The sequence below is a fragment of the Melospiza melodia genome (genome assembly GCF_035770615.1).
Source record: "Melospiza melodia melodia isolate bMelMel2 chromosome 7 unlocalized genomic scaffold, bMelMel2.pri SUPER_7_unloc_1, whole genome shotgun sequence".
Taxonomy (NCBI): domain Eukaryota; kingdom Metazoa; phylum Chordata; class Aves; order Passeriformes; family Passerellidae; genus Melospiza; species Melospiza melodia.
In genome coordinates, this window is record NW_026948497.1 from 1,425,880 (window position 1) to 1,441,582 (window position 15,703).

The 15,703-nt window shown below is 54.0% G+C and overlaps 1 protein-coding gene, 1 long non-coding RNA gene and 1 pseudogene across 2 annotated transcripts; all 3 read left to right on the forward strand.

Annotated features, from left to right (window-relative positions):
• Positions 1 to 15,703, forward strand: part of LOC134432722 (zinc finger protein 11-like) — a 246,541-nt pseudogene that overhangs the window by 45,077 nt on the left and 185,761 nt on the right.
• Positions 1,796 to 2,962, forward strand: LOC134432863 (uncharacterized). The gene is made up of 2 exons (XR_010031427.1): positions 1,796 to 1,947; positions 2,413 to 2,962. It is a non-coding gene; the product is annotated as an uncharacterized LOC134432863 (long non-coding RNA).
• Positions 4,804 to 7,808, forward strand: LOC134432736 (uncharacterized). The gene is made up of 2 exons (XM_063181629.1): positions 4,804 to 5,299; positions 5,754 to 7,808. The coding sequence occupies exons 1-2, from the start codon at positions 4,889 to 4,891 to the stop codon at positions 6,672 to 6,674; spliced, it is 1,332 nt and encodes a 443-aa protein (XP_063037699.1). The 5' UTR covers positions 4,804 to 4,888; the 3' UTR covers positions 6,675 to 7,808.

A 15,703-nucleotide genomic window follows, 5' to 3' on the forward strand; every position in this document is an offset into this window, starting at 1 on the left:
CCAGGTCCAGATGAGCTCCAAAGGAGCCTGCCAAGCCACAGCAGGCGAGGATTCTGCTTGCTCTGCGTGTGGAACGCAGCCAGACTGGAGAGTGTCGGAGGGGGCCCCACAAGAAAACCCCTCCCTGGCGCTGCTGCTTCCCCTGCAGCCCCTGGCCCTCAGCTGCAGCAGCTCCTGGGCAGCCCAGCGCCGCTCCTCGTCCGGCTCCAGGCTGCACTCGAGGCAGTCCCGCAGCAGAGCCGACAGGCGCCGGGGCTCCTGCAGCTGCGGGGTCCCGTTCTGCCGGATCAGAGCGCGAGCCTGCAGAGAAAGCAAACTCAGCGCTCTGCCAGCTCCCTTCACACCCACACGGGCTCACATCCACCCCGGGGCCTGTGGTAGCTAGGGAAGAGGCGCTGCGGAAGATTGCCGCGATGTCACGGAAAGCCAGGACCCTCTGTTCCCCATAGATAAGACCCTCAGTTACTCATAGATAAGAAATTAACATAGGAATGTGGCCCCACTAACAGTAGGAATGTTGCCCCACTGAAGCCAGTAACTTTCCACTCCTTACCCAGTACTTTTCCATTCCCTACTAACCATAGGTAAGAAGGACAAACCCCTTTTTGACGTAGAGACCCCTAAGACTATAAGACCCCAGGAGAAGAAGTAATAAACGCCTTTTGACCGTCCACCACATTGGTGTCTGCGTATGTCATTGGCCCAAACGGCCCTGGAGAGTGGGCTGTCGAGCTGTACCTCAGAACCAGGTCGCCTGCCTTGACATAGAAGGCAACAGGGGCCTCAGCCCCAGCTCCAGGGGCACTTTCCTCCCTGCCACAGATGCTGCTCAGAGCTCATTTTGCTATGCCAACCAAAAAACCCAAACCCTGGGGCTGCCACAGCCACGGCAACATCCAAATGATCTCACCTTGAGAGCCAGTTTCATTGGCTGACTCTCTTAGTAGGAACCTCCATCAGAAATAGCACATTTTGCTTCTCCAAATGGGGACACCAGCTTTACAGGCCATTTTCCAGAGTCAGTGTGGTCTGCCTGTGTTATTTCAGAGGATTCTTACATCAAGTGCATTTCTGCAGTGCCACTGACACTCAAGTAAATGCATTCCTGATGCCCCATCCCAGAAACTGCCAGGCAAGAAACAGGAGGTTTGTCACCGTGAATGATGATGGCCCTGTCACATCCCTGAGCCAAGCCCTGGCTGCCTGCAAGAGCACGCCATGGATCTCCCAGAACCATGTGACAATGGTGGCCATCAAGTGGCAGGGGTTGGTGACTGCACTTGTGGACAGCTGGGCCGAGCTGGCCAGGAAGGCCTCTGAGCTCTGCAACACCTGGAGGGAGGTGGCTGCTGAGGCGTCCACCACCTGGGCCAGGGAGCTGCAGGACGCGGCTGCCCATGATGGGACAGCTCAGGAAAACATGGTGGAGCTGGGTCAGGCCCTGGGCAGGGAAGAGGGGGCCGAGGTGGTGGCTGGGCATGGAGCCCAGGTGAGGAGAGAGGCCAGGGTGGCTGCCAGCGAGGCAATAAGGGCCACCATGGTGAGACAGCGGGTGGAGGTGGCCCTGGGGCTGCTGGAGCGCTTGGTGGCCGCTTGTGACGAAGCCACCGCGTTTCCCTGGGAGCTGCAGCTCAGGGTTGGGGACATTGAGGCCACCCTGAAGGGAACAAATGAGGCGTCCCCCAATGTCCCCGAGGACTTGGTGGCCAAGGTGGCTGTGGCTGAGTGGGTCTGGGAGGCCAACGCCCGCCTGGTCAAGGGTCACCTGGGGGAAACAATTCAAGACATCATTGACTTCTATTTTGGTTGTGGTCCCGACAGTCCCCATTGCCGCATCATGGCCGAGTGGTGCCAAAGAGGAATCGAGGACATCCCAAGGCTCGTTCGATCCCCAGAGTGTCCAAATGTGTCCCCAGTGTCTCCCCAGTGAGCATGGAGCTCCAAGAGGTGCGACAGGGGGATGGGGGATGCGGGGGGACATGGGGACAGAGGGGACACGTGGCAGGGAGAGGAGGCACGGGGAGGGGGAAGGGGGCAATGGAGGATGTAGGGTACAGAGGATCACAAAGGGGACAGGAGGGAGTGGCAGGAAGTGGGGAGGTGACAGAAGGGGAGGAGACACAGAGAGGGATGGGGCAGTGGGGGATGGGGAGACATAGGGGGATGGGGAGAGGCTATGGGTGCGGTGGTAGGGGGTGGCAGAGGGGAAACAGTGTACGGGCAGAGTGGAAGAGGGGACAGCAGAGGGACACAGTGCAGGAGGGGCTATGAGGGGAGGGGAAGGGGAATGGAGGGAACAAGAGGCTGAGAAAGGGACAGAGGTGACAGAGGGGACCCCTCGGGGGCAGGGGGCCACCTCAGGAGGCTGTAAGTGGCACCAGGTCCCTGACACCTCCCCTGTCCCCTCCCCAGCTGTCCCCGGCCCTGCTGCAGCCACAGGTCACCGTGGTGGCCATCCTGGGAGATGCTGGCCAACCTGCCCAGTCTGGACACGATGATGCTGCTGCTCCTGTCTCCAAGCTGCCTGTACTTGGACCTGATTGACTTCACCAAGGAGCTCCAGATCACCCTGTACCACCTTAATGCAGCCTGGTGGCACTGCAATGCCACTTCTGATGATGGCCCTGTCACCTCCCTGAGCCAGGCCCTGGTCGCCTACAAGAGCACCCCATGGACTGTGGTAGATAGGGAAAAGGCGCTGCAGAAGATCACGCGATGTCACGGAAAGCCAGGACCCTTTGTTCCTCTAAGATAAGAGATTACCCTAGGAATGTGGCCCCACTAACAGTAGGAATGTGGCCCCACTAACAGTAGTGCCAGTAACTTTCCATTCCTTACCCAGTACTTTTCCATTCCCTACTAAACATAGATAAGAAGGACAAACCCCCTTTTGACGTAGAGGACCCCTTAGACTATAAGACCCCACGAGAAGAAGTAATAAACGCCTTTTGACCGTCCATCATATTGGTGTCTGCGTGTGTCATTGGCCCGAGCGGCCCTGGAGAGTGGGCCGCCGTGCTGATCCTCAGAACCAGGTCGCCTGCCTTGCTCCAGAAGGCGACAACGGACCACCTGTGACAATGTGACAATGGCAGCCAGCAAATGGCAGGGGTCGGTGTCTGTGCTTGTGAATAGCTGGGCCCAGCTGGCCAGGGTGGCCACCAAGCTCCACAGCACCTGCAGGGATTTGGGCACCAAGGCGGCCGACAGGGCCGCCACAGCCACCGCCCGGGGCAGGGAGCTGCAGGACGAGGCTGCCCGTGATGGGACAGCTCAGGAAAACATGGTGGAGCTGGGTCAGGCCCTGGGCAGGGAGGAGGGGGCCGAGGTGGTGGCTGAGCATGGAGCCCATGTGAGGAGAGAGGCCAGGGTGGCTGGGCAAGAAGGGCCACCATGGTGAGACAGCGGGTGGAGGCGGCCCTGGGGCTGCTGGAGCGCTTGGTGGCAGCTTGTGACGCGGTCCCACCAGGACCTGCGGCGCCTGCTCAGGGACATCGATGCCACCCTGGAAGGGACAGATGAGGCACCCCCCACTGTCCCTGCGGACTTGGTGGCCAAGGTGGCCGTGGCTGAGCAGCTGTGGGAGGCCAATGCCCGCCTGGCCAAGGATCACCTGGGGAAGACTCTTCCAGACACCATTGAATTCTTGTTCACTGATGGTCCCAACAGCCCCAGTGCCTGTGAGGTGGCCAAGCAGTGCCAAAGAGTCATCGAGGACATACCAAGGCTCATTCGATCCCCAGAGTGTCCCCAGAGCGTCTCCAAAGTGTCCCCAGTGAGCACGGATCCCCAAGAGGTGCGACGGGGGAAGGGGGTGAGGGGGACAGAGAGGACACTGGGGGAGATGGGCTAATGGGGGATGGGAGGTCCTGGGGGGTGGCAGGAGGGGACAGGGGGTCGTAAAGGGGACAGGAGTGAGTGGCGGGTGAGGGGGAGGTGCCAGGCGAGGAGACATGATGGGGAGGGGGCAGTGATGAATTTGGGGGACATGGGGTGGTGGGGACATGGAGGCTGGCAGAAGGTGACAGACAGGACAGGAGGGGTTTTCAGGAGCTAGGAATGTGGTGGCAGGGGGTGGCAGAGAGGACAGCAGTGGGAGCAGGGTGGTGGCAGAGGGGACAGCAGACGGGCAGGGGGCAGGAGGGGCTGCCAAGGGAGGGGCAGGGAGTGGCAGAAGGAACAAGAGGCTGACAGAGGGATGCAGGGGACAAAAGGGAACCCACTGGGGGCACAGGGCCACCCCAGGAGGCCACAAATGGCACCAGCTCCCTGACTGTCCCCTCCCCAGCTGTCCCCGGCCCTGCTGCAACCACAGGTCACAATGGCGGCCATCCTGGGAGAGCTGCTGGCCACCCTGCCCAGTCGTGATGAGATGAATCTGCTGCTCACTCCCTCAAGGCACATGTACTCGCACCTATGGTCATTCAGCTGGCAGCTCAAGGCCATCCGGGACTGCATTGAAGCCCCCTGGTGGCGCCACAATGTCCCCTATGATGCTGAAGACCCTTTCACCTCCCGGAGCCGGGCCCTGTTCATCAGAGAGAAACCCCCATGGCCCCCCCAGAAGCGTGTGACAATGGCAGCCAGCGAGTGGCACAGGTCGGTGGTTCCGCTTGTGAACAGCTGGGCCCAGCTGGCCAGGGCGGCCACCAAGCTCCGCAACGCCTGCAGGGATTTGGCCACCAAGGCGGCCGACAGGGCGGCCACCGCCACTGCCAGGGCCAGGGAGATGCAGGACGAGGCTGCCCGTGATGGGACAGCTCAGGAAAACGTGGTGGAGCTGGGTCAGGCCCCGGCCAGGGAGGAGGGGGCCAAGGTGGTGGCTGGGCATGGAGCCCAGGTGAGGAGAGAGGCCAGGGTGGCTGCCAGCGAGGCAACAAGGGCCACCATGGTGAGACAGCGGGTGGAGGCAGCCCTGGGGCTGCTGGAGCGCTTGGTGGCTGCGTGTGACGAAGCCACCGTGTTCCCCTGGGAGCTGCGGCGCCTGCTCAGGGACATCGATGCCACCCTGGAGGGGACAAATGAGGCGTCCCCTGATGTCCCTGAGGACTTTGTGGCCAAGGTGGCCGTGGCCGAGCAGCTGTGGGAGGCCAAGACGCACCTGGTCAAGGATCACCTGCTGGGGGCAGTTGATGACATCATCAAGGTCTATTTCGCTGGTGGTCCTGCCTGCCCCAGTCCCTGTGGGGTGGCCGAGCAGTGCCAAAGAGCCATCGAGGACATCCCAAGGCTCCTTCGACCCCCAGAGTGTCCCCAGAGCATCCCCAGTGTGTCCCCAGTGAGCGTGGAGCTCCAAGAGGTGCGATGGGTTGGGGGAGAGGGGGACAGAGGGGACACTGGGGATGAGGGGCAGTGGAGGATGGGGGGAGATGGGGGATGTGGTGGGAGGGGACAGGGGGTCGCAAAGGGGACAGGAGGCAGTGGCAGGAAGGGAAGAGGTGACAGAGCGGGGGAGGGGAAATGGTGTGGGGGCAGGGGGGATGGGGGTGACACAGGGGGTTGGGGACATGAGGGCTGGCAGAAGGGACAGCAGAGGGTGGCAGAGGCTACGAGTGTGGTGGCAGGGCCTGGCAGCAGGGAGAGCAGGGAGAGTGGCAGGGGGTGGCTGAGGTGATGAGGGGGTAACAAAGGGACAGAGGGGACAGCAGAGCCCTCCAGGGAAGGGACAAATGGGATCCCAGGAGGGCACAGGGGCCACACAAGAGGCCACACGTGCCACCAGGTCCCTGACACTTCCCCTGTCCCCTCCCCAGCTGCTGGAGGCTCTGGTGTCCGTGGTGGCCACCCTGGGCGAGGTGACGGCCACCGTGACCGGGCCACACCGGGGCGTGCGGCGCTGTGTGCCCCCAAAGTTGCTGCACGCGGCCCTGAGGATCTTCACCTGGAGCCTCCGTAAGGGCCTGGAACACCCCGATGTCCCCTCCCTAGGCCAGGCCCTGGCCACCCTCGGGGCCACCCCAGGGGCCACCTGGGCCGATGTGAGAGCCGCGGGCAGCGCCTGGCGGGAGTTGGTGTCTGCGTGTGAGGAGAGATGGAAACAGCTGGTCGAGGAGGTCACCAAGCTCCGTGATGCCTGCAAGGACGCGACCTTCGCCTGGGCCAGGGACCAGCAGGACAAGGCCACCTGCAGGGAGACAGCTGGGGACAACCTGGCAGCCACAGCCCAGCAGCTGATGGTGGCCCTGGACAGGGATAAGGAGGCCTCAGTGGGGGCCACACGTGATGCCCAGGTGGCAATGGCCACCAATGAGGCCATGGGAGAGGCCGTGGTGGCCTCCAGGCGGGCGAGGGCCGCCATCAGGAGGAGACATTGGGCCGAGGTGGCCCTGGAGCCACTGCAGCGCTTGGTGGATGCGTGTGACAGAGCCACTGAGTTTATCAGTTACATGGAGTGCCAGCTCAGGGACACTGAGGCTGCCCTGGAGGGGACAAAGGAGGCATCCCCCAATGTCCCTGAGGACTTGGTGGCGAAAGTGGCCAAGTTTGAGCAGCTGTGGGAGGCCAGCGCCCTCCTGTTCAAGCATCACCTTTTGGGGACACTTGGGGACATCCACGACCTCCTCTTGAGTCCCTACAGTGGCCACGGTGGCCCCTGTGGCCCCGGCAGCCGTGCAGGGGCTGAGCAGTGCCAAAAAGCCATCAAGGACATCCCAAGGCTGCTGCGGGGACAGTGATGTCACCACTGTGATGTCATTGGTGCAGTGATGTCACTGGAGAGACTTGTGGACAGTTGAGTGCCACCAGCTCCTTGAGTGCCACAGCGCTGTGTGTCACCAAGAGCCCCTCGAGTGCCACCAGTTCCTCAAGTGCCACCAGCTTCTCGTGTCACCAAGAGCACCTCAAGTGCCACCAGCTCCTTATGTCACCACGAGCCTCCAGAGTGCCACCGGTTCCTCAAGTGCCACCAAGAGACCCCCGAGTGTCACCAGGACAGGCCCAGTCGCTGTGTGGGGGTCCCTGGTGTCACCGGGGTCTCTGTCTGTGTCACACCCCACCCTTGAGCACCCACTGGGACCCCCCTGAGCACCGGGACCCCCGAATTTCACCGTCCTCATGCACCGGGACGCCCCCGTCAGGACCCCCCCTCAGGCATCAGGACCCTCGAGTTTCCCTCCCTCTCCTCGTGCACCGGCACCACCGGACCCCCCCCAGGAACCAGGACCTTCCCCTGGTGCACCGGGACCACCGGAGGCCCCCCCATCAATCAGTGCTGTCATCGTTCATTGCGACCCCCCCTCAGGCACTGGGACCACCAGAAACCCCCCCAAATCACCGAGCACCGAGACCCCCCCTCGTGCACTGGGGCCGCTGGAGACTCCCCCAAATCACTGAGCACCCCCTGTGCACCAGCACCGGGACTGGGCCCTCCTCGTGCCCTGATCCCCCCTCACCGAGCACCGGGACAGGGACCGGACCCCCCCTCGTGCACCGACACCCCCGAGCACCGGGCCGGGACCCCCCTTTGTGCCCCCCCCCATCACGGGGGTTCTGCCCCCTCCCCTTTGAGCCCCCAGAGCCGTGGGACCCCCGGGAGCAGCACCGGGACTGGGGGGAGCCGGGAGTGGGACCAGGGGGCTCCAAGTGCTGGGGGGCACAGGGGGGTCCCCAGCACTGGGGGGGTCTCTTGGGGCTCAGTCCTGTCCCCCCCTTCCCCATTATCAGCTGGGACCCCCTGTGAGAAACACGGGTCAGAATTGAAATATTTATAAAAGTTCGTTAAAGGTTAAAATTGTGCTGCTAATTGCCAAAAGCTCACCATTAATTAAGCCATGTTCTTTATGTCCTGTTACATCAAAGAGGTTTTCATGCATATTCATTAGGTTTATGAATATTCATAATATAATGTCAATCAAAATATATATTAGTATTCTATAGAGTATTACAATAGAAATATTATATATTTGATAAAAATATTTTACATTAATGTATTTTATACTAACAATTTATATTATACTTATGTATTATTAATATATTAACTAAAAATTTGTTCCTTTTTATATAAAATTATGCATATATTTTTCTATATTCTATATAAATTATTTTCAAACATTCCTGTGAGTTCAGATGTTCTTTTGTTTGGTTTTAACCCTTGACTTGCCTCCATGCTATCTTGTGCATTAAACCAATTTATTTTATTTCTCTTTGCAGTTAAATCGTGTCGTGTTTTCACTCTCTGGTGACGAGAGAAGAATTCATAAATTCTTCTTTTTTGCTGTTTTGCCACTGGGGTGGAACTGGGGACACTGGGACAGAAATGGGAGCACTGGGACAGGGACACTGGGACAGGATGGGGACAATGGGATGGTGACATTGGTATGGGGACAATGGGGCGGTGGCACTGGGCTGGCACTGGGAGCACTGGGCTGGTGGCACTGGGACAGGACTGGGGACACTGGGCTGGCACTGGGTTGCTGATGCCAGCATTAATTAATTAATTAACCCCCCAAGCCCCGATTGTTTGAGAAGGCAAATCTCTTTTTGCATCCATCGCTCAGGGGAACCCTTCCCATCGTTCCTTTGATCTCTCGGTGCCGGTTCGATCTCCCCGCAGAGCTAGAGCCGATGTCCAAGGAATGGCGCCTGCCGGAAATGGGCGGGGCGAGGTGACGTCACAACATCAGGCCCCGCCCCCCGCATGGCCACGGCCCGCTGGTGGCCCCGCTGGTGCCCAGGTGACACCGTGATGTCCCCTCACCCGCTGGGCCACCTGGCAGGACACGGCCACCACAGGCAGGGCCAGCAGCAGGTGACCGTCCTCAGCCACCCCAGGGACACTGTGGGGACACGGGGACACCGCACAGGTGGTACCTGGGACACAGCAGTGCCACCCATCCAGTGCCACCTGTTCAATCCCAGTGGCACCAGTTCAATCCCAGTGTCCCTGTGCCACTGCCACCAGCCCTGTCCCCATGTCCCCAGTTCCATCCCAGTGCCACCACTCCAGTGCCAGCAGTCCAGTGTCCCCAGGGCTGCCCCACTGTCACACTCCAGTGTCCCCAGTTCAATCCCAGTGCCACCAAGTTCATCCCAGTGCCACCAGCCCAGTTCTATCCCAGTGCTCTCAGTGCCAGCCCAGTGCCACCACCCCACTGTCCCCATACCAATGTCACCATCCCAGTCTTCCCAGTCCCCTCTCATTGTCCCCAGCTCCAGCCCAGTGTCATCAGTCCTGCTCCAGTGCCACCTGCCCAGTTCCATCCCTGTGCTCCCAGTGCCACCACCCCATTGTCCCCATACCAATGTCTCCATCCCATTGCCACCAGTTTCACCCCAGTGTCCCCCTTCCTGTCCCACTATCCCTGTCCATTTTCCTGCCAGGATTTTGATTTGAAATTGGTTTTTGTGGATTGTTTTTGGAGATCCAATGGGGGTCTGGGCTTTGGAATTTGTTTGGATCCAGGATTTGTGACCTTTTAGGATTGGATTTGGGGTATCCAGTGGCATTTGGGATCTGGGAAGTTTTAGATCCAGGATTTGGGATTTGAGACCATTTGTGGTTATTCCTTGGGATCCAGTAGGATTTGGGATTGATGCCGAATTTTGCCCCAAACAGGCAGAGTGACTGCCTAATCAGACTCAGCTTAAGTCAATTAAGCAGGAGGTATTTTTATTAACGACGCGTCGGAGAAATCACAAAATGGATTTCTAAGTTCACATAGCAAAAGCAAGCCTTATATACAATTTTGGGTATAGGATTACATCAGATCAGATACATAATCATGCATATTCATATGGGGCGTGGTGTAGGCGGAGCATGGGCAGAGCGTAGGTGGAGACATCTCTTTTGGGGAATCTTCAGGTGGTCGTTCCTGTTGCCTTCATCCTAGACGGGGTCTTTCCGATGAGTCTTCCTCTTTAAACTTTTGAACTCCTTTCCTAATTTGGTCAATTCCCGGTGTATTTGGCTTAGATCCCGTGGCTTGGCAAAACCCTTAGGGTCGTTTCAACATTGCTGGCTCTAAACCTGCTTAGCCCATTAGCTTCTCCTATACCTATCTCTTCCCCTGTCATGATGCTCTACCTCTTATCTAATTTGTTGCTCTGTTTTCCTAGTGCTGTGCTTTCTCCGTGTGTTCTAGTGCTAGGCCCTTCTTTACATGCCTCTCATTCCATGTTTTAACCCATTATTTCTGGAAGGCTATCTGCTTTAGGGCTTCATTTCCCCCCTTTTTCTTGTAACTTACGAATTCTTTCGTCAAGTTCTGGTCCCACAGGATGCTGATAGGCTCGTACCATTGCCCAAATCATTTGGGTCCTTTTCATTATGCTCCTTAGTCTCCACCACAAACAAATGTTTGTAAGAGTTAGTAATAACAAAGCTACAATTACTATTAGCATTGGGTGCACCAGGTAATGGAAGACCTGTGTAGCTGTTGGGGAATATCCTGTAAAGATGTCCCACCAGTGATGCTGGCCTACTTGTTCTACTTCAGTCAGGACATTCTTTATTCTTTCTGAATTGTGTTCTATCTGCCATACCATTCGTTTAGTTGTTTGATTCACCTTTTGCACCAATTTCTTCACTTCAGGGTGTGCAAGCATTGCTTTGAGAATCTTGACGTCCATCCCTATTTGTAATTTCGGTATTTCTTGATATAGGTTGAAATTTGCGTTAATTAGCTGTTGGGTAGTTATTGGGACAGTGTAATGAAAATCACAACCTACGATCTTGGCAAAGTTGCATACACAAAAGTTAGTATTGTTAGTCTCTTCTTGGCAATTATCTATAGTGACGTTGTCACAAGCCGTCCTTACGCAAGCACACCCATTTCCTATATAGTAAACTTGTGATTGTGTTCTATCATGCGGAAGCATTTCTAAGGTACATACACTATTTTCAGCATCTCAGCATAAATCTTCGGCTTCTACCACAGCATTTTCGCAAACATAGCCTAATTGTCCTCTAGGGATACATGCTTCTGTGCTAACCGATTGCCACCTATTTTTGGTGTAATCATAACTGGCCCAGACATTATGGTTTATTGGCCTGACAATGGCATCTTGGTGCATTGTCCCTAGAGTGAGGATGGGAAAGATAGCTCTTTCCTCTGCCGCACTAATGGTGAGGACATAAGCTTCAATGTGTTCCTGTTGAGGCTCATAAGTAAAGTTCACTAACTGCCACCAAGCCTGATGGTCCCTCTCAAATTGTGTAGTATGATTGTCCTTTAATATCGTTACCCTTATTTCTTGAGGTAATATACCTGACGTTCCTTCTCTCATTATTCCTGCCGCTACTGATTGCACCCATTGTTGCGTCTGAGAGCATTGGATAGCGAGTGCAATATCTCTGCTAAGTTCCCCTGTGTAGTCAGCGAGCTTTACAAAATCCTCTGCAGTATGGTTTGCTACCATGGTTAGTAATTTCACCACTAGTGATTGTGTTTCAGCTAATGTAAGCATGGATGAACTGAGGGGCATCTTAAGCTTTCCTAAGCTTGATGTGACGGTACTTAATTTGTTTACTAATACCTCCTGATCTATTGTGTTTACTATGCCAAATCCGGTGCCAATCCACCCACTTAGATCTCTTTTTGTTCTTCTGTGATGAGACCTTGTCGCTAACCATGCATTCCATCCCTTAAGGCTTTGCTGTATAAATGGTCGGCAATCCTTTTGCAAATAAGTAATATCGGTGTGAATGTTCATTTGCACCTTTTTCAGGGAATAAGTGGGGTCTAACAACAATTTTAGTTCGTTAGATTTTCTTATCACCGGAGGCCCTATAAAGGTTAGGTTATGTACTGCTTTACATTCCACTGGTAGGATGGTTTCTTGGGTCGAGTTTACATCCGGATCTGATGGGATCACGCCCACCTCATATGCACCATTATGCTTAGGGAAGAAAGAACCCTGTTTCAGTGTCTTCGATTCTCTTTCACACGTGAACATCATTGCCTGATCTAATCTGAATGCCATCTCACACTGTGCTTTCCCTTCCTTCGGGCCACTAGATGCTACAATTTCTCCCGGAAGATGGAGAAGGGGGTGAGGGTTATAGGTTATGTTCTGGGGACGTAGTTCCCCAAGCGAATCCTCTCTATAAATTACCGAGGTCCGGGGTTGGGACCCGGGTGGATCTCCCCTGAAATCGGCCCACTGACATGAAATTGGGCCCTTATGCTGAGTCCAAATAGTGGGCTTGCCCATCTTCACTGGACTATAGGTGATTATGTCATTTTCAGAGTCTGGGTTCGAGGGTTGAATGGTTAATACTAGTCGCCTCGTTTTTCCTTCTACCGGTCCTTCTACCGGGTCAAGCTCTCGACACCCAACCTGAATCTGGTCTCCCTTGTTCGCTACCATGGAGAACCGCTCCCATGTTTCACTTGGAAATGGCTGGTTGTTACGTAAGGCATAAACCTCGAAATAGAGTTTCCTCATTCCCAATTCTGGATGGATACACTGGTGTGCCTGAGACCATGGGTCTATTGGGGAAGGGTCTTGGGGAAGAGCTATACTTATCGAGAGTCCAATGATCAAAGTTGTAAAGGTTTGAGGTGGAGTCGGGGTCATGATGTCTGGCTGTCAATTTTGTTTCTTTTGGCGCTCTCGTTGCTTGATGTGAATTTGTTCTACCCGTAAAATAACCTTTTCTAGTTCAGTGTCTAAATCTCTTTGTTTTTTAAAGGGTCCAATTTGGTCACTTGTTAGTGGATGTCGTGGGAAAGAAGAATAGCAGCGGGTCGATAAAACCTTAGAACGACTAAGTTTCAAACAATATTGTAACCAGCGGTGTACTTTCCAATGGCACCACCCTAATACAATTTGTTCGGGAGCTTCAAACAATTCCCTAGCCTCTAAAATGGGTCTGTTGGCGAATTTCTCTAAGGCCAAATAGTCGTCATTTTCCCTTGCTTCTTTGCAGCTACACTCATAACATTGGAGGTCCAGTAAACAACTTTGTACGTTCCAAAATTTTCTATCACAACCTCCACAAAGAAATCCAATTAGTCCCACACAATTTCTTTCCCCACACCCAAAACACGACTGATCGTGAATAGGGTCCTGTGGGTCAGGTCCTTGTTGACTGTATGTTTCAACCCACCCTATCCACTGTATTGGCGTGCTACGCAATGCAGCTCTAGCTTCGGCATTAAATTCTGCTATGAGAGATAAAGGTTTTGGCAAAGTCAATGTTAGTTTATGTTGGATTCTCACGTGATCCTGTGGAGTCAGCTGACTCAGGAGTCTGTACATCTAGGGCAGGTTTAAGCTCTTCTTGTTTGTTTTCCGGAGCTCTCTTGACCCGTGAATAGTGGATCCACGTAGGTCGTTCCTTGATCCGAACCGCGGTGAAGGTAGTCAGCAGCACTTGGAAAGGTCCCTCCCACTTTTCTTGTAGGGGTTTTCCTAAAAGATTCTTAACATACACCCAATCACCGGGGTTAAACGGATGCAATTTACAATCAGGTTGCTTAGGTTGGTGCTCGATCATCACAGTAGCATTCTTATCAAACTGTTTCCCCACCGCAATTACATAATCGTAAATGTATTGATTACCGATCTGGTCTATGACATCCCCATTTACAACTTGCATAGCATAAGGTCTACCATACAGAATTTCAAAAGGACTTAATTTTTCCTTCGATCTTGGCTTGACTCTCAGTCTCAGCAGAGCAATAGGCAAAGCTTGATACCACTGCAAATTAGTCTCTTGGCATATTTTAGCAATTTGTTGTTTGATAAGATGATTCATCTTTTCCACTTGCCCACTGGCCTGTGGATGGTAGGGCGTGTGCAATTGCCATTTGATTTGTAATGCTTTGCTTATTGCTCTCACTACTTTTGCACAGAAATGTGTACCTCGATCCGAAGAAATGCTCTTCGGTACCCCAAACCGTGGAATAATTTCATTCAACAGTACTCTAGTTACCTCTCTTTCCTTATTTGTCCTACAGGGGAATGCTTCAGGCCACCCAGAAAATGTGTCAGTTAATACCAACAAGTACCGAAACCCCCCTTTTCTTGGGAGTTCAGAAAAATCAATTTGCCATACCTCACCTGGGAATTTACCTCGGTTTATGGCTCCTTGGTGTACTTTGGTTCCTGTATTCGGGTTGTTCTTCAGACACCGTTCACACTGGGACGTAACGTGTTTTATAGTAGTAAATAATTTTGGTCCTGCTATTCTGGTCTGCAAATATTGGTAAAGCGAATCTAGGCCCCAATGGGCCTTCTCATGTTCTGCCTTCACAAACTGCCACATCACGTTTCCTGGTATCACTAACTGTCCTGTTTCTAATCGACCCCAACCATTTTCTAGTATTTTGCCCTTATTCCTTTGAATCCACCTATGATCTGATTCTTGGTAATCTGGCTGGATATTGATATCCAGCTCCCCTGGTATTAGGGCCGCTATTTCCACTTCCCTATTTCTTGTGGCCGCCAATTTAGCTTCTGTATCTGCCTTCCTGTTCCCTATTTCTGGAATAGTATTGCCTTTCAAATGCCCCTTGCAATGCATTATGGCCACCTGTGTTGGGAGTTGGACCGCCTCCAGCAGTCGCAGAACCTCTTCTGCATGTTTGACTGTTTTTCCTTGTGTAGTCAACAGTCCTCTTTCTTTCCAGATGGCTCCATGAGCATGTACGACAGAAAAGGCATATTTAGAGTCTGTCCATATATTAATTTGCATGCTCTCTGCTAATTCCAGGGCTCGGGTCAGAGCTATCAGCTCTGCCTTTTGAGCTGAAGTCCCTGCAGGCAGGGGGTTTGACTCAATTACCCTCTCTGTAGTGGTGACTGCATAGCCAGCCATTCTTACTCCTTGCTTCACGAAGCTGCTGCCATCCGAAAACCAGTTGTCCGCGTCTTCGAACGGCTCTTCTTTGAGATCTGGGCGACTGGAGTAGACGGCTTCAATTGTTTCCAGACAGTCATGTTCGATGGGTTCTGCTGGGGCTCTTCCTTCTAAGAATGAAGCTGGGTTCACAATATTAGTTACCTGAATGGTTACATCATCTGATTCAGCCAGGATGGCCTGATACTTTAAGAATCTGGAAGGCGACAACCAATGGTTGCCTTTCTGTTCCAGCACAGCTGACACAGTGTGGGATACTAACACAGTCACCTTTTGGCCCAGCGTAAGCTTCCTGGCCTCTTCTATGTTAATTATCACTGCGGCCACTGCCCTCAGACAGCCTGGCCATCCTTTACTTACTTCATCCAATCGCTTGGAGAAGTAGGCCACAGCTCTCTTGTGTGGTCCCAGCTGCTGTGCTAGTACTCCTAGGGCCATCCCTTGCCGCTCATGGGAAAATAGCCAGAATGGTTTTGACACATCTGGGAGACCTAAGGCTGGTGCTCTCATCAGCTCCTGCTTCAGCCTCTTAAAGGCCCCTTCCGCCTCGGGAGTCCAAACTAGGATATTCTTGGTTTCCTTTAGCAAATCATACAATGGTTTAGCGAGTATCCCATACTGGTAGATCCATAGCCGACACCAACCTGTCATCCCCAGAAAGGCGCGCAGATCTCTCACCGTCTCTGGTTTGGGCATCTGGCAGATGGCCTCTTTCCTGGCTGCTCCCAGGGATCGCTGTCCTCTGGAGATTTCGTATCCCAGGTACACCACTTCCTTTTGCACCAGTTGTGCTTTCTGTTGAGAGACTCGATATCCACTTAAACCCAGGAAATTCAACAAGGAAATAGTCCATTCAATGCATTCTTCCTCCGTCACTGTCGCTATTAGGAGGTCGTCTAC